At 32.6% G+C, this 21,831-nt stretch overlaps 1 protein-coding gene across 1 annotated transcript; it reads left to right on the forward strand.

Annotated features, from left to right (window-relative positions):
- Positions 1–1,451: 1,451 nt before the first annotated feature.
- Positions 1,452–20,811, forward strand: LOC145253042 (uncharacterized). The gene is made up of 2 exons (XM_080112900.1): positions 1,452–1,678; positions 16,480–20,811. Exon 2 carries the CDS (start codon positions 16,528–16,530, stop codon positions 19,255–19,257), a length of 2,730 nt encoding a protein of 909 aa, XP_079969026.1. The 5' UTR covers positions 1,452–1,678; positions 16,480–16,527; the 3' UTR covers positions 19,258–20,811.
- The last annotated feature ends 1,020 nt before the right edge of the window (positions 20,812–21,831 follow it).

Genomic DNA, 21,831 nt, shown 5'->3' on the forward strand with positions numbered 1-21,831 from the left:
GAGATCAGTTCAGTGTGTAAAAAATAATTTTGGGTTTTCCTTTCGATAAATAATGCTCTCTCAATATGTTCAATGCTTTGCAACCATCGCCCAGGGCTTCTCTCATTACCAGTGATAGACCTCGGTCATCTAAACACTGTATTAATTCCGCAAAGACAGTTGCGTTCTTTTTGAATGAAGTCGGTGTCATTTCTGTTTTCAGATTGTGTTTGAAGTACTTTTTGTAGCTTTGGATTCGTAGATATCCCAGAAATTTAACTTGCCACAATTCGAACTTTGATTCGGATCCATCGAAATAAAGACGCACGCTGGGCGCATAACCTTTAGAAGTGTAAGCCATGTTATGTTCAGAAGAAACAAGTCTTGAGAGGGGACTGGTTTGCAGTAGACAGAACAGTCAGTTTCAGATGGTCCCTTGTTCTAAACAAGTTGGGAGAGTTGACTGGTTTGCAGTAGACAGTTCCACAGAGCAAAATATTCTTACCGTGTCGAGACGAAAAAAAAAAACATGCAAAATTGCTACAGAAAAAGGTGTAATATTTATGGAGCAATTCTGGTTTCTGATTGGTTGGTAGCAGAACGTTAATCAATTCGATTCGTCAGTTCCTAGCAGCATCGTTTATAAATAGAATTGCCCGACTGTGTGGGATCATACCCCATTATTAATCATTTATGATGGAATGTGTCTCCTAGTGGCTTCGGCTGCAAGGAGACAGGGTAGTACACGTCAAGGATTCGTCACTTGACACTCAGCCCAACAGGTGAAGGGCCGGGAACCGGCCCAGCACCTGTTGGACTGAGGTACGCCGCCTGGGTAATACGTAGGAGGTCCACCCTCCCAGGCCTTGCCACTGGGCTTTCCGGTGGGGCAAGTTTATTGCTTGCTTCCTGAGGCGCCCCGACCGGGGAATGTCGACGGGGTTACTCAGGCAATTTTTAAATTGCAGGAGTGCCCCTCCTTTAGGGGAGCCTGCGGGGTTACCACTTTCCGGCCTTGTGCCACATAATGCTGATGTGGGCAGCATTTAAATATATACCCCATTATGAATCAAAAATATTGCAACATATTATAACATATGGTGATAAAACTTCACATCTAAGTGGATGTGTTTTTTAAATAACATTTTAGCGGACATATAAAACGTTAATTCCGATTCGCTAATTTGTGTCCGTTATTGCTTGATTAGATTAGCCATAATTGTGTTGAAGCAAATTATAAAGTGTTCTAAATAACAGCTTGTAAATTTCTTTTGTTTTCATGCCCTGTCTCAATTACTGTAAACAATAAGTAATTTATTATTGTCGTTTGTTGAAGAGGGAGGTAAACAGTGAACAATCAATAAAGCAAACAATACATATTTATAAAAAAGCGTTACATTTCGTATTTGTGCCGGTACTTTTAATGTTATTCAATAATGTTGTTGAGATAATTCCATGGATAATTAGATTATGAAAAATAATATTACACGTCCAGTTGAAATGGGAACATCTGGCATTCAAAACGATATTGTCTATTTATATTCATGCATTGAATTCGTTAAATGTTTCACTATATATTTATGCGTACTAATTACCTTCGCATTTTAATTTATCGGACTTATCAAGTAACGTTGACTTTAACATTGCCAATGAATTTGCACCTTGTTTGAGATGAAAGTATAGCAGATTCGGTTGAAAGGTAAATATTTATTTTGAACAATTAGTTTTAAAGCCATTTAACTGTCTGGGAAATGTTTATGAGATTACATGTATGTACGAAACACAGACACATTATGTATATATATATATATATATATATATATATATATATATATATATATATATATATATATGTACATATATACATATTTATATGCATATATATATATATATATATATAGAGAGAGAGAGAGAGAGAGGGGGAGAGAGAGAGGGGGATTGATATATGGAGATAAATAGATAGATAGATAAATGAATGGATGGACAGATTCATGGATAAATATACATAAAGATGGATATTTGTTTAATAACCGTTCAAAAAAAGAGTAGAAATAATTCCCAAAACAACAGTTTTGTTTAATTGTGGTAATGATTGTACCGGGCCGTAGCAAAGCGAGAGTAATCCTACGCGAGTTGATCTGGCTTTCCTGGGAGACAAAAGTTTCATAAGATTTTTAAATTCACATGTGTTCCTCCGTTGCATGTACATCTCCATCAGAGGCATCATTCATGTCAACGTCAGGGGAAGTTTTTGCAGTTTTTTTTCCGGAAAGAGTAAACGTCTATTTATTACCATCTTTTAAAAATTAAAGTTAATCTGTATAAATAAAACAGTACATGTACGTGTGTGTGTGTGTGTGTGTAAATATCTAACAGGTAAACTCATAAACTACTGGTCACATAACACAGAAATTTTCAGGAAATAATATTCATTAACCAAGGATGTGTTTATAGCGAATAATATTTTTTGTTTACATGCATGAATAACGCATACAGACATGCCAAATTTACATGTAAAATGCACATTAAAATTGAGCAGACATTTTTTACGGCCATACGCATGCGCACACTTAATAGAGAACACAACATTCGGTTTGAACGCTTAATTGGAATTTAAATTCTAGCTGATAACACCGAGCATTTCTACTTTTTTTTTTGTATTAAAAAAATGAAATAATACGTAAAGTTTACTCGCCGTTTTGAATTTGTCTATATTTTTTTTTATTTTACGCGGTTTTGAATTTGTATATCTTTTATTTTACGATCTCATATTTATTTAATATATATTTTTAAGATGGAGGGGGTTGAAAATAATATACGGAATACGAACCGTGCTTAAATAATAACATTTAGAAAGTCATTCTTAATATGGGGAGGGAAAGATATGTTTAAAACTATTTTGTACTTTAACCTAACAATTTATTAAATAAGAAACTGAAATACTGATCGTGCTAAAATAATATCATTATTATTTAGAAAGCAATATGGATAGCATATAGGGTATACATATATATATATATATATATATATATATATATATATATATATATATATATATATATATATAACTTAATCCACTGTGAAAAATTTCCCCCATTCTGTATCTGTGCCTAAATCAAAACGCGGATTCCATGAACAAAGCTTCTTTCTTAGAACTGCACGCCTGTGGAACTCTGTTTCGTCTGCCTGCTTCCCACCGGACTACAACTTGGATGTATTCAAGTCCAACGTTAACAAATTCCTAATAAACCGCCCGCTTAAGTAAACACTTCATCAAATCTCCACACTAACGTAATGTACTTGCAATAACCCTTACCCCTGAGTGGCTTCCGGGCCTTGATAAGTGGTGATCACTGTGTAAAAAAAGGGTATGTTTTTTACTATTCTTTACTTTCTCCTAGTAATTTAAAATAATTGTCTCAGTCATGAAGACCAAGCAACCAAGTTGTTTTGACCAGGCATTATCTCCTCCTTAAAAACAAATGTGGGGATGAGGTCGCTGAAATGCTGCACCAGAAAAGATACTAGACTTTGATCGTAGCAAAAAGGCCAAGTCAGTTTAATATAGTTCCCTACATGCATGATCTCTCCTTAAAAAAAAACAAAAAACAAAGCAAAGATACAAAATAATCGACACAGAATATATTTTAAGAACAGAGGGGGGGATATGGATTTAATCCCAGAAATGGCTTAAGCAGTTTACGATCTCAAAAATACTTTATTTTATACATATTTTAAAAGAAGGGGGAGTGGGGATACGGACTCAGGTCCGGAAATGGCTGAAGCAGTTTATGATCTCAAAATTACTTTATTTTTTATATATTTATAAGAGACAGGGAGGATATGAAATCAGCTCCATAAATAGCTCAGGCTGTTTAGTATCTCAATATTCCTTTACTCTATATTTATTTTTAAGAGAAGGGGGATGATATAGAGTCAGTCCCGGAAATGGCTGATGCAGTTTACGATGTCAAATGTTCTTTATTTCATATCTAATTTAAGTAATGGGTGATATGGAATCAGTCCTTAAAATGATTGAAGCAATTTACGATTTCATACTTACTTAATTTCGTATATATTTTTAAAAGAGCGGAAAGGGAACCTGAAATTCGCAATACGGACCGTGCTGAAATAATAGCGTTATTATTCAAAAAAGCCATTATTAATATGAGGAACGTATGTTTTTTAACTATTCTGTACATTCAGCTAACAATTTAAAACTTGAAAAATAGCGCACAGGATACGGACTGTGCTGTTATTATTTAGAAAGCCATTCTTAATATGGAGAAAGGAAGGTATGTTTCACCTAACATTTTTATAAATAAAAAAAAAATGATAAACAGAATAAGAACCGTGATGAAATATTAATGTAATGTAGAAAGCAAATCTTAATATGGGGAGGTTTTTAAAACCATTTTGCACTTTCAAATAACAAGATATTAAATAAGAAACTGACATACAGCTTACGGACTGTGCCGATATAAACGTTATTGTTTAGAAAACCATTTTAATATGGTGCTGATGTGGGTTAAAATTATGAAAAATGATTGTCGAAGTTAGTAACATATCCAGAAATTATGAAAAATGATGAAATGTGAATTGATTGATGTGTTTGTAATGAAATACTCGGCCCAGACAATACATAAAAGTCATTATTTTGATAAGGGGCGGCCATAATGTAGGTTAAAATTATGAAAATTTTCGAAATTAGTAACATATCCAAGAATTATGAAAAATGATGAAATGTGAATTAATCGATTGGTGTCTTTGTAATGAAATAGTCGGTCCAGACAATATATCAATGTTATTATTTTCGTAAGGGACGGTAGGCGAAAATGTAGATTAAAATTATGAAAAATGATCGTCGAAATTAGTAACATATCCAAGAATTATGAAAAATGATGAAATGTGAGTGAGATTGGTATGTTTTTAATGAAATAGTTGGCCCAGACAATATGATCAAAGTTAGTATGTTAGTAAGGGGGTGCGATTATGTGGGTTACAAATATCAAACATGATTGTTGAAATTAGTGACATATCCAAGAATTATGAAAAATGATGAAATGTTATTATATACATTGGTGTGTTTTAATGAAATAATCAAACCAGACAATATATCAAAGTTATTATATTCGTAAGGAGGAGGAGGAGGGGGATATTATGTGGGTATTAATTATGAAAAAATGATTGTCCAAATTAATAACACATCTAAGAATTATGAAAAATGATGAAATGTGTGTTAATTGATTGGTGTGTCTGTAATGAACAAAATCAACCCAGACAATATTACGAAGGTATTATGTTAGTAAGGGTTGGGCGATAATGTGGGTTAAAAATATCAAAAATAATTGCCGAAATTAGTAACATATCCAGGAATTATAAAAAATGATAAAATGTGAGTTAATTGATTAGTATGTTTGTAATAATACTCCCAGACGATATATGGAAGTGTTTGTTTTCGTAAGGGGTGTGTGTGAAAATTTGTTTAAAATTATGAAAAATGGTTATTGAAATTAGTAACATATCCAAGAATTATGAAAAGTGATGAAATGTGAGTTGATTGATGTGTTTGTAATAAAATAATCACCCCAGATAATATATCAAGGTTATTATTTTCATAAGGGGCGCGATAATGTGGGTTAAAATAATGAAAAATGATTGTCGAAATTAGTTACATATCTAAGAATTATGAAAACTGATGAAATGTGAGTTAATTGATTGGTCTGTTTTTAATGAAATAATCGGCCCAGACAATTTATCATTTTCTGAGAGTGGGTAACAATATTTTTCTGAATTTTCAATGTAAATTTCGGGAATAACGTCACAGTTGTAGTGGTGAGTAGAAAGACACTATCATGCTGCTTTTTAACGTGCTCTGGAGTTCTCTAGCAATTAACAAACCATCACTTTTGGGTTGGGGCTTGAGGGAGCAATGCCCATTTTGAGGTCGCTATGCAATCTCCCACAACATCATATTCCAAAAATATCGAATAACTATGGAATTATATTCCGGAACTGACATCGTTTCTCTTATTAATGTGCTGTTTGTGTTTGTGGTAGCAAGCGGGAAGAACTACATTAATATTGAAAATTGTTGTAAAGTAAAAGTTGCCTAATGCTCATTCGCATCAATGCATTTATGTAATTATTCGAAAACTTGTTGAGTTATGGTCAAGAAATGATAGCATTTCGCTTAAAATTATGGTGTCAGTAGTAGGGAGGGAAAGAACACAGTAATGTGGAATTTTGTAGTGAAGCAAGGGTTGCCTAATGACAAAGCTTCTCAACATATTGGTTTATTTGTTTGTAAAGCCTGATGAGTAATCCTCACGAAAATGACGCCTTTTTTCCAAAAAAATTGTTGTCGGTAGTGGTGAAAAAATTAAACAGAGTAATGTGGAATTTGATAATGAAGCAAGGGTTGGCTAATCACTTAACTGTGTCAATCTATTTATGTTTTAATTTTAAAATCCTGCTGAGACATCTTCCAAAAATGACATAATTTTTCTTATAATAATAGTGCCGATAGTGACGAAAGAAAGAAACGCAGTAATGTTGAAATTTATGGTGAAGCAAGGGTTGCGAACTCATTAACCAATGCAATGTATGTATGTATTAATTTGGAAATCTGAATAATACATCCTCTAAAAATGATTCCAATTTCCTTAAAATTATGGTAGGCTTGGTCAGAAAAGAAATTATTTCATATATTTTGTATAATACCTGCCGAGACTATTTTAAATTGTTCTATATATGTCTATGAATTCCCCGTCCGAAGGTAGGTAAACATATTTTAAAAATGTGTTGTAAATTACCGGTCCCAAAAAGGTAAAATTATTTCATATGCATTCTGTAAATTACCTGTCGTAGGAAAGGTACAATCATTTCATACACGTGTAATAATCGCTCTAGGGTAGGTAAAATATTCTTTTGCTCGAAATAGCAAATAATACATAGACATTAAAATTCCTCTCTCCAAAGAATAGCAATAAAAAATATATTCCAAATCAACTTCAATTTTCTCATTGTTTATACGGTCTCGGGCAACGCCGGGTAGCCCTGCTAGTATATAATAAAACTTATGTTCATGGTTATAATGCTCAACATCAATTATATGATTTTGATTCGAGAAAACGCTTCAGTTATAAAGCATAAGCTTAATAAGTGTTAAAGAAAAAGATATATACAAATCTGTTTGATATCGCGTGCTGTGTTTATATCATACCCCTTTTCTTCCTTAACATTCGAGAAAGAGACGGATGAGGGGAGACACATATTACTGCATATCTTTAAAATATTTATAAATCGGATTTATATTAATATTCACTTCTTTACCCAATGATTTGTTTCTCTTTATGTAAAACCGAATAAAAATGTAATTAACACTCACACTACCCTTTTACGCCTACCATTTTCGTTTTAAGAATTGATAAGCAACCAATTTTTAATAACATGTTCAGAAAGATGGAAACGTATACACATGCCGAAACTTATACTCATGCACAAATAGAATAATAGAAAAAAGCATATATCCCCACGTTACCGTATTAGCGAGAATATCTATTCCGATACTGATAATGATTGACTGATTAGTTTAGAATTTTTTATGCAACGAAATACGCCCACCATAAACAAGTGCACACACACACATATAGTGTAACGTTAAATTATTTTTATAATTACTGTTTGATTCTTTTATTGCTTGGTAAATGTTGTAACATATTAACTTTTATTTGCATCATCGTTTTTACTGTTGTTTTATTTATTATATCGAGCTTTCTTATATATTGATAGGTGTTGATGTTTAGATAATATCTATCTACACTCCCATATATATATATATATATATATATATATATATATATATATATATATATATATATATATATATTTAGTAATGTGATTGATAATTTAAAAATCAAATTATAATCAAATTAAAAATCCGTTTCATAAGAAGGAACAACAACAAAATCATTTATTTGTACGATCGTTTCGGAAAACAATGTTTTTATTGTGGTAGATATCATGTTACGGACAATAATTATTACATATAGTTTTTTAACAAACAAAGTTTCCTCATCAGCAAATATTGTGAAGGGTTTTCAAACTAGTAATTTTACTATTACATTAAAATACACTCTGCTCTTTAGACTATTGTTCTAATCTCCTTTAAATTGTTAGCTCCCTATAACAGGTCGAGTTTATATACGTAATTATAGATATGTTTCATAAGAAGGACTTGCAATTATCAACCAAATGTATCCCCATACCTTCTAAAGACACCTTTATAACCAGCTTAATTACAAGTATAAATATCTTTATAAGGAACTTGAGATGGAAAAACCATAGTTCCTGATTTCAAAAGGCGAAAAATTAAAAGGTAAATATTTGTACCTTCCATACCTTTATTTCAATTTTTTCCAGATACATCTGCCTTACTTTTAATGCTAGGTTTATTTATGGTGTCGTTTACATTTAAAAAAAAACACATTCACAATATTTGCTGATGAGGAAACCTTGTTTGTTAAAAAACTATATGTAATAATTATTGTCCGTAACTTGATGTCTACCACAACAAAAACATTGTTTTCCGAAACGATCGTACAAATATTTGATTTTGCTGTTGTTCCTTCTTATGAAACGGATTTTTAATTTGATTATAATTTGATTTTTAAATTATCAATCACATTACTAAATATTAAATTAGCTCTAGGATATTTACCTATCGAGCTTGTTATATATCTAAATTACAACGAGCAATTTTTCTTTCCTGTATTTTAATCAAACTAGTAATTTTACTATTACATTAAAATACTCTCTGCTCTTTAGACTATTGTTCTAATCACCATTAAATTATATATATATATATATATATATATATATATATATATATATATATATATATATATATATATATATATATATGATTGTTGAGCTGGATTAAATACGACGATATGAAATAAAATGGAGGTGGAAGGACCTGAATACTCAACATTTCGCCCGATTCATGCGGGCTTCTTCAAGACGGATGGTCATTGACGAGAGAGTCGGAGGATTGGGGCTTTATATAATGATGGGGGAGAACAGCGTGTTTTCCTTATGTAAATTAGATGTCATATATACATGTATATACATTTTATGAGAGAAAATAAATTAGAGTAAACTAGTGTGGTGGATTACGTCTAAAAGTTAAAATATCGTAGAGATTAAAAAATTGCGTCTTGAAATATAGCGGTGATAGATTAAGTAAATAAAAAAAAATTTAAAAAAATTAAAATTTGTAATTTCACTTAATTTTATTATTTTTATTTTACTTATTTACTTAATTTTATTACTTATTTACTTAAATTTATTTAATTTTCTTATTTTATTTTACTTATTTATTTATTTTACTTAATCTATCACCGCTATATTTCCAGACGCAATTTTTTAATCTCTACGATATTTTAACTTTTAGACATAATCCACCACACTAGTTTACTCTAATTTATTTTCTCTCCTAAAATGTATATACATGTATATATGACATCTAATTTACATAAGGAAAACACGCTGCTCTCCCCCATCATTATATATAAAGCCTCACTCCTCCGGCTCTCTCGTCAATGACCATCCCTCTTGAAGAAGTCTGCATAAATCGGGCGAAACGTTGAGTATTCAGGTCCTTCCACCTCCATTTTATTTCACACACATATATATATATATATATATATATATATATATATATATATATATATATATATATATATATATACTAGTAGGGGGATCCGATGCCTGGAATTCAATGAGGATCAACGATTATTTTGCACACCCATATCTTTATTTTCATCGAATTCGAGTAAATCACCGATTTTTCAATCAAATTGGTCCATTGCCTACTCTAGTTGGGACCAATCTCAGCGCATTGGAAATAAGCTTTACATATATCCTCACAGTGATTAGTCGACAATAATTTTGAGTTTACATCGCACTGTAGATAACTTACTGTACATATTATAAATTCGTTTTTATATACATGGGCTGGAATTAAAGTTTAAAATATAAAAGTCAAGTATAATGCTTAAATTGTGCTTTAAGTTAAATCATTCATTTCGACCGTGCCCCTGTCATATCAAAATATCTACTGTTAATTTTATATGTTGAGCCTTTCAGCTTATATAGTAAGAAACCTTCTCGACTAAAATTGTGATGTTAGACTGTGTAAGGTGTTGACATTGCGCACAATAAACTGTTCCTTCTTTCATCGTATCATTTTGATTATCGATTATATATACGTATGGAACACATTCTGATACAGACGTGCCAAAAAACACAATAAATCACATAAAGTAACCAGTAGAAAAAATTGGCATGCTCATGGGTGATGGAGCGGGTGCAAGATACCTATTTAAAATACATGTTCTTCCATTCGAAATTTAATCGAAAATAATTCAGTCTCGTTAAGTGCTATTTTCATGTGCAAAAAGCATTGATTTTACTGAAATTATAGTGACAATATATTTGAATATTAAGTGATCTCATCACGCTTCCAGTGTTATAAATTACCGCAGTTTTCAGTTTGTCAAGACTTGTTGACGATTTAGCACTACGTGGTAAATCGTCAACGAGTCACTGTTGAAATATAAGTTACTGTGCTTATTTCCATCCCGTATTTCAAGGTTCATTTTTTCTAGTTCAATGTATTTCATAGCTATTGCCTGTACCTTGTAAATTTATTTTATCTCGTTTGCTGCATTCACTAAAGTAATTTACCATTTACTCTCTTTGTTTAAAATATTTATACTTTTGTGTATCTTCTTGTTTGCCTATTTTTCTTTTATATAGTTCATTCCGATAGAGTTGATTGTGAGTAGTGATTCCCTTATTACGAAAACAAGACTCCATTTCTCAACAGAAGACCAGGCTATGTATTTAGCGACAAATTAATATAATTATTTGATAAATCTGATTTCAAGATAATTATATGATATAGCAGGGACACTGGTTTATTACTAAAATATTCTGTTCGAGAAATGTAAGGAAATAATTACAAAATGATTTCAAAGTCAAACCTTTGTTTTTTTTTATATAATTTTGGTTTATAATAATTTTTAACCAAAATATCATTAATATGTTGATCCAACTTTGTCTATAAAACACACTTACACACAAATTTACACAAGGTTTACATAATTAAATTTTAGCGAGACTCTAATAACGGCCTGAATTGTAAAATAACATAACTTAATAACACGTTAACGTAACTAGTATAAAGCTAAACTTAGAAAATAAACTTAAAACTTATGTAACGTCGGTTTTCAAGGGGCAATTATGTTTGACTTTGTGAAAATAAATAGGGTTAATTTAGGTAACTTAAGAATAACAAATTAGGAGTAGAAAATAAATAACGGTCTTAAACTGTTGTTCATGGACCTTTTATATGTGGAAAAAGTGTAGTGGGTGTTCTACCTTAGTTAGAAGAGAACACACCTTTTTCGATTTGAGAAAAAATTATATCTTGTACCTTTACGATTACTTTGTTTCCGTTTCAAAAATTATAATGATTTTACTTTTCATCTTTTAGCAACTAATGAGTTTATTTACTAATTATATTTATCTGAATTTTGTCTCTTTTAATTCTTTTAGCTTTTAAATTGACGTGACGAGTGTAAATAAGCATAGTACCTTAAATTTCACTTCGTTAAATTTTCTATGAAAGCACCAATAAATACGCCAGTTACGAGCAGAATAATACGCTTCCCATGAGAGTTAGTATTTTTATCATAACTGGGTGGTTATTAGCTGAACTTGTGTGATAGATAACATCATACACTGAAGATAGGCTGCTATATTTTGAAACACTGGAAATCGACTTTTATGTGTACAAAAAACATTTTTTTCCGATTAAGCAATTCGTTTGAAGAAATGTGTTTTACAACTTTAGTTCCATTATAGCGATTTTCTTTTATTTTTTACATGGTAGTCAAAACTTTTCAAGGCCCGGTAGCCACTCGGGGATAAGGGTAATTAAGTGTACAGTAATCAATGGGATAATATCGTAGTAATGGTTAGTAATGGAGATTTGATAAAGTGTCTTACTTAAGGATGCGGGTTATCAGAAATTTGTTTATGTTTGACTTGAAGACATCCAAGTTGTAGTCAGGTAAGAAACAGACCAACGGAAGAAAGTTCCACAATAAATAAAACTTTGCTCATGGAATCTAAGTTTTGATTTAGGCACATATAAAGAGTATTGAAAATTATTGCCAGTGGTTTCAGCCAGACGGGTGTTTATCGTGAAAGATTGGCGAGGGGACCAGAGATTCGAGCTCAGACGAGCACTTGCCATGGGAATAACGATAAACAAAGAGAGGCTTGCAACATATCTTCTGTGGAAGAGAGTTTGCAGGGAAGAGAAAAAGGCACCTCCACTAAGCCACGAAATCTATTTTGTACTCTCTCAAGGCAGGATAGGCTATTTTAACAGCTCCTGCTCAGATGTGGCAACAGGACTCCATCCTTTGACGTACTTGGCTTTTATATAGATAGAGAATTGCATCAGCAGTGAGATTTCTTTTGGAGCGGTAGAAGGACCCTACTATGTTTCCAGCGACCTTGGCCATTTCATATCAGAGGTAAAGGTCAATCCCAGAAGCTGGTCAACACATGGAGCCTCCCCAAGATGAGAGTCATGAAGTTCAGTTGATGTCAGATGGAAAAGTGTTGATGATGGAAAGATAGGAGCTTGGTGTTAGATGTATTAAAAGTAACTAGCCTCCTCTTCCTCCACTGTACCAGGCGCTCAAGATCAAAGGAGAGAATCAGAGAGAACTTTGTCATTTACGGCCTTTGATGTGTTGCCATAGAGTCGTGTCATCTGCATCGATGTCAATGAATGATTTAAGTATGTGTTTTGGGAGATCATTGATGTAGATCAGGAAGGGAGTTGGGCCCAGGATGGACCCCTGAGGGACTCCAGAATTAATACCGTAGGCCTCTGATTTTTGCCTATCAACCACTACTCTTATGAGCCTAGCAGAGAGAAATGATTTAATGATTGAGAAAACATTTTAAGTTATACCGTAGCTGGGAATCTTGTGAAGCAGGCCCTTTAACCATACCTTATCGAAGGCCTTTGATATGTCAAGAGCAATTGCCCTAGAAAGGAAGCCTTTATCAAGAGATTCACTAATCCTAGGAGATATAACCGTTAGCACATCTGCTATAGATCTAACAGAACGGAAACCATATTGCATGTCACTAAGAAGGTTATTTCTGCTGAGGTGGTTTACTAATTCTTTATTTAATATAGACCGCAAAAATATAAAATGAAAAAACCGTATTCTAGGGCCACCATATCCTGAGTTTCTACTCCATTCTTATTATGGTTTCATTGTTGAGTTTGTAAATTAGAAATTCGGTCTTCAGTCTATCTTAACAGAGCATTTTTTCATGTTAAGATTTTATTCCGGTAAAGATTGCATTATATTTCATATTTAATTAGAAAGTACAATACATTTCTTATATGAAAAATACATATCTCTGTTGCATATGTTGAAATTGTAGACTCTAAAGAAGAACCCCATGTTATAGAGGCTGGTAAGAGCTCATTGAATTATTGACAAAGGTGCATTAATTGGTGGTGACCATATATAAAACGAAATTCTGTAGAAGAAAAGGTTAATCGTTTCAATGATACTCTTAAACTTTCATAAAAAGAATTAGAGTGTTTACTTCGGAATTACACTGGTAACATTAATGTTAAGTTTGAAGATAGAAATCGAAAGATGTAGTCACAAAATGAAGAAACATATTTTTAGCAGAACAATGTGTTACAATTCGATCTAAAAACAAGATGAGTTATGCTCCACATTGTTACAGCGATTTTTTCCAGTAAATAATATTACATCACACAATGAATTAAGAGTGTCAGCTGTTTGATTTTAATGTATGTTATATGTGAAAATGATACAAAAAGCACAAAACTGGGCAGCGTTAAATTTGCTGTAGAAAACGAATATGTTGATGTGTATTATGTCGAGGAATCTTGATTTTTTACTCACGTTCACCCCAAATAAGGCATATCACCACTTTGACGTAAGAGGCTACTATTTGGGACCATGCTTAGGAAAGACTAACAAGATGTTGATTAACATTACATTTAAACTTCTGCATGTCAGTATAATCAGGGAATCGGGCATCAGGGCGGAATATCCGGAGTCTAGCTGCTCGAGTGAAGAAACTCTTAGAGTAGAAAGTTTACTGGCATATAGGAACCGCAACAGTGAATGGTGTATCATTTTGTTTTAAAGCGAGTTTTTCGGGGTTATGCACCCCGAGGGCTCACAAGTCCAGCGAGTTCATCAGAGCAAATACATTAAAATACTGGTAAAACAGGCATTGAGATGCAACATTGCGGCATTGGGACAGGGTTGGTGATTAGTTAACAAAGTGCTATTTATTTGAACGTTGCAGAACTTTAATTTCAATATGAGAGATAGGATAGAAGTTCTTACTGTTCATATTATGCTCATCGATGGGGCACACGCAATCTTTTGTAAAAGTTGTTCTGGGATAATTGGAAATGAGTTGTAACTCAATTTTTCCTTAATTTCTCAAATTAGATAAAAAAAATGTTTGATTTGAAAAGTGAGTGCACACTAACCAGGTATATCACCGAAGGGTTAACCTAATTAAACGCAACTATATATAACATAATAACATAATTCCATTGACACACTAGTACACATTAGATGAATAAAGTTAAACAAAGCTTAGGATCAGATAGACACATGTGTTGTTATCCAGGATTAAGGCTACATCTGCCTGCGAAAATAAACATCACCAAAATGTAACTGCAGGTGTAGTTACGATTTATCCGTCACTGTCTGAGTAGCAAGTATGAATTCGCGAGAGATATATTGTTATGGTCTCCACAACAGGGACGCGCAAACAAAGGACGACCTAGATCCACGTACATCCAGCAAATAGCACACGACGCCAAATCGGTAATATTGTGCATATTTGAAATCAAATAGATTGATTGCCTACTCTAGTTGGGGACTAAACGCGGTGCATCAGGAGAAACCCCCATATGTCTTTCCGCGGGGACTTAGTCCACAATACATTGTAGTAAACATTGCACTATAGAGAGCATACTGACTATTTTATAAACTTATTTTTTCATATATATATAATGGCTTGAATTAAAGTTTAAAATACCAAAGTAAATATCATGCTTCAATATGTACTGTAAATAAAAACATTTCTGTCATATTAAAGAATCTACTCCGGATTTTATATGCCGGGTCTTTCAGTTTGTGTGGTAATAGAACTGCTGAAATGAACTTGTAATTTTAAGCTGTTTTAGGGGTTAATTTGGTCAAAATAGCCTGTTCCTTCTTTCATCAGAGTAATTCGATTGTACATTATTGATACTTATCGAAGACATTCCAGTAAACAGAAAACAATTCAAAAATACTCACAAGCATATAAGGTGCATTTGTGTTGAATTTCATAAAAATCGGGGCATCCATTTTTTAGATAATAGGGAAATAACTCCAAGACACACAAAGTTACTTTTATATTAATTGTAGATTTTATTAGTTTATGCAAACAAGAAAAGTATTGTGGGATTCTAGGTAACTGAAATTTACACAAATAGATTTGCTATTATGAAAAGCAAACTGTAAACTTAAATAAGTTTCTTATTACATACTAGCTAGACCCCCAGCGGTGTCCCAGTCGTACAATGCGCTTAAACATTATATTTTACTTCATGCAGATTGCGAATTATTATAGAATGCATCCTCTACTGATTAATATATATTACGAGGAATAATTTACCCAATGGACTAATTCGCCAAAAATATAATAAATAAAAAAAAAAATAAATAATGATAATGTCGTTCATCAAATTCACGTCAAATTGCCGATGAATGCCCTGGAAAAATTCACTTATGATTAATGTTTAGTTTTTAAAAATGCAAATGGAAATTTTTGCGGCGATTTGAAACTTTTGTTTTCGTAAATTGAGCTAATTAACAAAAATATATATAATACAATGGTGAGGTACACCCAGGCTTGAACATGGTATCATTCGATTCGTAGTCGAATGTTCTACACTTAAGCTATATCATCAGATACCATTCTGTTTTTTTATAAGGAAATCATGTGCTAAGATTTTATTATCTCTATTTCCGGTGGAACTTAAAATATTACTTTTCAAAAACTATTTTTAGGATCGGATTTTTTCGATTTTCGAGATTTATCGGATTAATTTCAGTACAAAACATATCTAAGAGTCCTAATAGACATTCACAATTTACCTTTCTTTGAAATTACAAAAGCTAGGCTCATCCGTTTCGGTACCTAGGAGGAAGGATGTCACACGCACCATAAGTGCCTTTTATATAATAGTCGAGATAGAAATTGTATAATACTTATTTCGTAGTAGAATGTAAATTAAATGCGAATGTTTATGCGAGTGTTTATTTAACTGATTTCTTTTTTATTTTCCAGTTAAATTTCATCAAGTGTTTGATTTTGAAAATCTATGGACAACCAAATATGGAATTTTACAAAAATATAGTATTTTGGGCCTCAATCGTCTTGATTAAATTCACTTCAGGACAACGCTGTTCAAGAACCGATTCCCTTTCTGGTATTAACTTTACGAACTGCACAATTCTTCCAGTTTCAAACATAACAAACAAATCCATAACTGATTTCTTGTATAAAGATGAGATGAACTTACTGGAGCTTAAATTCCAGTTTCCGGAAGATACACAGAATGCAATTAAGATGCATCGTTTAGAAAATGACAAGAAAAAGCATAACCCAAGCGCGTCATATTTTTACGAGCCGTTTCATTGGAAACTTCTCGTCAGCCACATTAGTGATAAACTCCTCACTCTGAAGCCAAATTTCGAGGTTTTGTCATTAAGCACATTGAACGTTGGAATAAGAGATCTGGAAGCAAAAATGATTGATACACCGTTGGGCTGTCTGGCAAACGTTACTTATTATCAATATATCTTTATCATCAAGGAGTATCTACTTCAATTTGAAAGCGGTGTCCCCAACAGTCACGATATATTAGTCTGTACTGAAGCGATGCAGGATTTAAACGGTAAAGCTTTGTTTAATCCAGTGTGTTACGGTATTAAGAAGAAAAGCGGTTCAAGATTTTGTAACTATTTGGAAAGTGGTACATGGTCACGTGGTCTAAATATATTTATAAATATCATCAAGTTTATTGCTATATTATTTTCCCCGATGTTAATACCTAGCAGCCTCTATAACTCAAAGTACATGGACACTCCGTATCGAGTAGATCTTCAGTCAAAGATTCCAATAAAAGTCATGGTATCTGATCAGAAGCTTAATGAAAATGACAAAAAGTGGAAATTTTCCCTACCGATGTCATACTTCAAACAGTGGAAATCTTTCAGACCAGATAATATGGATACTGGTGTCGTATATAATTTAGAACTGATGTCCGTAAACCTTGGAATCAAATCAAATATACTTGTCTCAAAATCACATATTCCAGCAGGCCTTATAGATTTGATATATGAGAGATTCTATCTCTGTAATATCGGACATGATTTGAGTTTCAGATGGTGTTGTTACAGTTCAATCTGCCCTAAACATATGCAATGTAAAAAGTGTTCTACCAATTCATGTATATCATGGTTGACGTGTTGTCAAATCTTCATGAAAGCCATTCTTATTTGCTTGATTCCTCAACCGTGGATTATACGGTTGATCGTCTATTACTATTATGAGAAACACGATTTTGATATTCGACGAATCTCAGCGGATGATCAGGGTTTATCATTGACTTTCAAAGGTTATCTGCTGGGCTATATATCACCAATTCACTGGTTCTTCATTGCGATGTACATTTTGTATGCCATCGATATGCTAATCATGGGAACACTCGTGAAAGGTGTTTTACGTGAACTATTCAAGATTATTCGAGAAAGTTTCCGTGATATGAACTCTTCTTTATCATTTGAAGTCATAAGATGGGGCATCTCCCGCTATTTGGTGCCTTTCAGCTATTTTGGTTTGCTTGGTATATTGGTTGCTCCTGTATATTGGCTGTTTGTAACGCCCGTTATTTTGATTGTATTTTCCTTCTACTATATTCCCTTAGTCAGCGTCTTTTTCCGTTTGATTCTGCATCTTTTCTGGTTCTGTTTACCGGACTGTGCGACAGAATCCAAATGCTACAAAAATATCAGACGTTATGCCGAGAAAACACATTTGATATCACGGCACCTTAAAGTCCATACATTATCCCCGCATCGAAAAATAGTCAAGACTGAAAGACGAGCCGAAAACTGTGCTCATCGCCATTTCCAAGTTATAATTGTTGTATTGTGTCTTCTAACTTTGACGGCCATTACTGTATTAGTAACTGAATGCATAGGTTACCTGATAGATATATTTGCCTTCACATTAATAGGACTGATTTTACACACAAATACGGTCTTGCCATATATCTCTTTTGTGTTTATGATAATTTTTTACTTGTCTACTTCTGTTAAGGATGTCCGACTTACTTATATGGATTTCAACAAAACCATTATTACTACAGTTTCTAAGGCTGCTGAAAAAGATTTAAAGCTTGGAAATCACTGGGCTGATACAGCTTACTTCATCAAACCTGATGACAGTATTTCCCCGTTCAGCGAATTGACTTTTTCAAAATCAGGGAACATTTATTTTCGTGCTTCTTCATTAATATTGTTTATTAACAAGGAAGACCATGCGTTTATCCCCAGAGACTTCTTTTATAAAACGTGTGAAATGCCTGTCCCAACATGCCCTGGTCCTCGATCGATTCGGTACTTCAAGGCCTTTGTCAAGTTCTTTTTTGTTCTCCTTTTTCTAATATTTGTAATGGTTGTTGTCTTGTCTTTTGGTGGATTATACAACATATCGTCTACGCATCAGATGTTTGTTGCCCTGGCTGGTGGAGTCATTCCTTGGGTATTTCGGAATGTTCTGCAGCTGAATCCAGCACCGTTAGCAGTAAACACCCAAACGTTGTCGTTTCGAAAACATTTTTGGTCTGAAATAAAAAATTTCAAAACAGACTACAAGATTCGCGATTTCGAATTTCAACGTTTATCGAAAGATGATTCAGTTAGAAATAATGCTGCGACACGTGTTTCAGAATCAGCTTCCGAGACTGTAGTCGAAATCGCGACCAGAGAAAATAACGAAGACAGGATCAATTCAAACCTTTACGTTTATTTCGACGGACCGTTTCTTATCGAGATATAAATGTAAGAGTTTAACATCTATTACTCCATTAGAGTTGATCTGCTATTTACAAAAAGACGTACTTTTTTTTTCGGACATTAATGTTTTTTTTTTATATATATGTCCGACAAATTTCTACTTTACACTCTTTAACACTTATCCTTGAATGGCCTCTTGGCCTTGATAAGTGGTGATGCCTATGTAAAAAAAAATTACAGTTATGCTTGGTTATATAATTATAGAGAGTGTACCGAACCAATCAGACTATTATTTAATTTTCATCACCAAGTATGCCTGTTCTTAATAATTGTATTAATGAAAGTTGAATATGGTTACATATAGTTACAACTTCCCAAAACACGCCGACGCAAAATCTCCAACGTCCGACTCTCGAATTGACGAAACTACAAATATAAATCGAGTAACGTGACATGAACGTTGCTTACAAATTTTGTTCCTTTTCTCTCGCAGGAAATTTGTGCCAGTCACACATCGTCATGACTTTTCTTGCGTGGAGAAAAGGTTTCCCCTTGTTTTATCTCAAAACAGAACGAATGATCATGCAAACGAATGCTGATTATAATAAGTGATTTCTCGTTATCGCACAAAAATACTAGATTCTATGTAATATGCTGAACGCTATAGCCTAAAAAACAGACGGATGACACACAACGCGACGTTTGTTCTTTTACCTTTTGGATCTACACAATTGTTACATTTTCTTTTATTATTTTATTTTTTTTAATTATTTTTATTTTTTTATTTATTTATTTATTTATTCTTTATTTATTATTTATTTTCTATTTATTTATTAATTAATTTATTTATTTATTTTCCATTTAGTGTCGTCTAAAAACTCTTGCTGACATTTTGTTAATGATGACCTGTGCATTTCAGCTGGCCTATATTATTTTGCCCTATATATTTTTTCGCGGCTTTAACATTTCCTGTCTGGGTCATTTTGACTTTTGTTTCCCTTTATTTTATATTCAATATTCAACTTTATCATCTTTCTCTCTCTCTCTCTCTCTCTCTCCCTCTCTCCTCTTTCTCTTCCCTGATCTTTCTTATTCATTTTTATGTCTTGGAAGTAGAGTGAAAAGCATATCTTATTTTTCTTTTATTAATATTACTGGAATCTTTTCTCTTTTCCCTGTACACATTTTTGTGAATTATTCCATGGATTTCTGCCTTTGGATAATTATGGACCATCTTCTTCCAATTATGGGATTTCCTTGGATTTTACTTGTACAAATGGAAATTCTTTTAACTTTCTTGAAGTTTTACATTTAGATTTTAAAGTCACTTGATTTGTTATCTTCCACCAGACTCTCCGTTCACGTGTAATCACCTTTTTCTTTACCATATTCCTTCTGCTTCACTTTTTTTGTTTTCAAATAAGATCTTTGACTTACTTGTTGTTTCATCAAATACTTCTGCATGCAAAATCCGATCCCGCATTTTGCTAATTCCTACCCTCTGATTAGAAGGAAAGTATTTTTTCAGAACTCCGCGGATTAAGGACTATCCATTTATCTAGTGTTTTCTTTTCAGATTAAACATATTTTTAACTTATTTCAAAGTGTTTTTTAACATATTTTATTAACTGTTTGCTCATATTATAAGCTCTATTTCCTATTTGTTTTTATCGAGCTTTTACATCTGGCTGAGATGATTTTATAAATATTAAAGAATTAATATTTATAATATACTTTAATTTTACCATCTTGGATCATTTTGGTAAATTTAATTGTAATTTTTATTTCATTCATATATATATATATATATATATATATATATATATATATATATATATATATATATATATATTGGCATCAAGTCATAATTCAAATACGCTTGATTGAACACAACATAGTTATTCTTTTTCCCGATTTTTCTGGGAATCTTTTCCATTCGCCAAGCGGCCTTTTGATTTTTTTGTATTGTATTTATAGTTTTTACTTATCAAAAACACTAGAGACCGTTTTTAAATGAATCGCATTTTACACCGGGACAAATATTCTAACCTTGTTTAATAACAAACAAGGAACTAAATAAATAAACTATAAAACAGGAAAATCGAAAATTGAAAATAAAGAACTTCGCCCCTACTCATCGTACACCCACCTTTATAGCCAATAAAACATAAATTAACAAGTCTCAAGGAAAAGGAGAAAAGATAACAACAACAATCGGTCCTTCTGATAATTGGACGCACTGACAGAAAGCGGTTGAGTAGAATATGGCTGAACAACTTATCAGCGCCATTTTATATAACATAAATATAAAAATGCTCGACGAATAGGAAAGATATCCTGAAAAATCGGAAAGAAGAATGACTCTGTCATGTTCAAGCAGACGTGCTTGAATATATATATATATATATATATATATATATATATGCGTGTGTGCGTGTAACAGATGCTGAGCCTGCAATGAGAAGTCAGGTACGTTAGCTAGTTAAGCTATACACTTTGCAGGAAGGGGCGGTTAGATACAAATGAAAAAAATAAACAATGGAACATAGTCTAAACATATCATGGTAATAAGTTATGGTAGCCAATATAATGAATAAGTTATGGTAGCGAATATAAT

Source organism: Euprymna scolopes, chromosome 3, assembly GCF_053919585.1.
Source record: "Euprymna scolopes isolate OS-2025 chromosome 3, ASM5391958v1, whole genome shotgun sequence".
Taxonomy (NCBI): Eukaryota; Metazoa; Mollusca; class Cephalopoda; order Sepiida; family Sepiolidae; genus Euprymna; species Euprymna scolopes.

Bases quoted from the DNA above. Each gene is read 5' to 3' on its own strand.
- LOC145253042 (XM_080112900.1), top strand. From the start codon at position 16,528: ATGGAATTTTACAAAAATATAGTATTTTGGGCCTCAATCGTCTTGATT.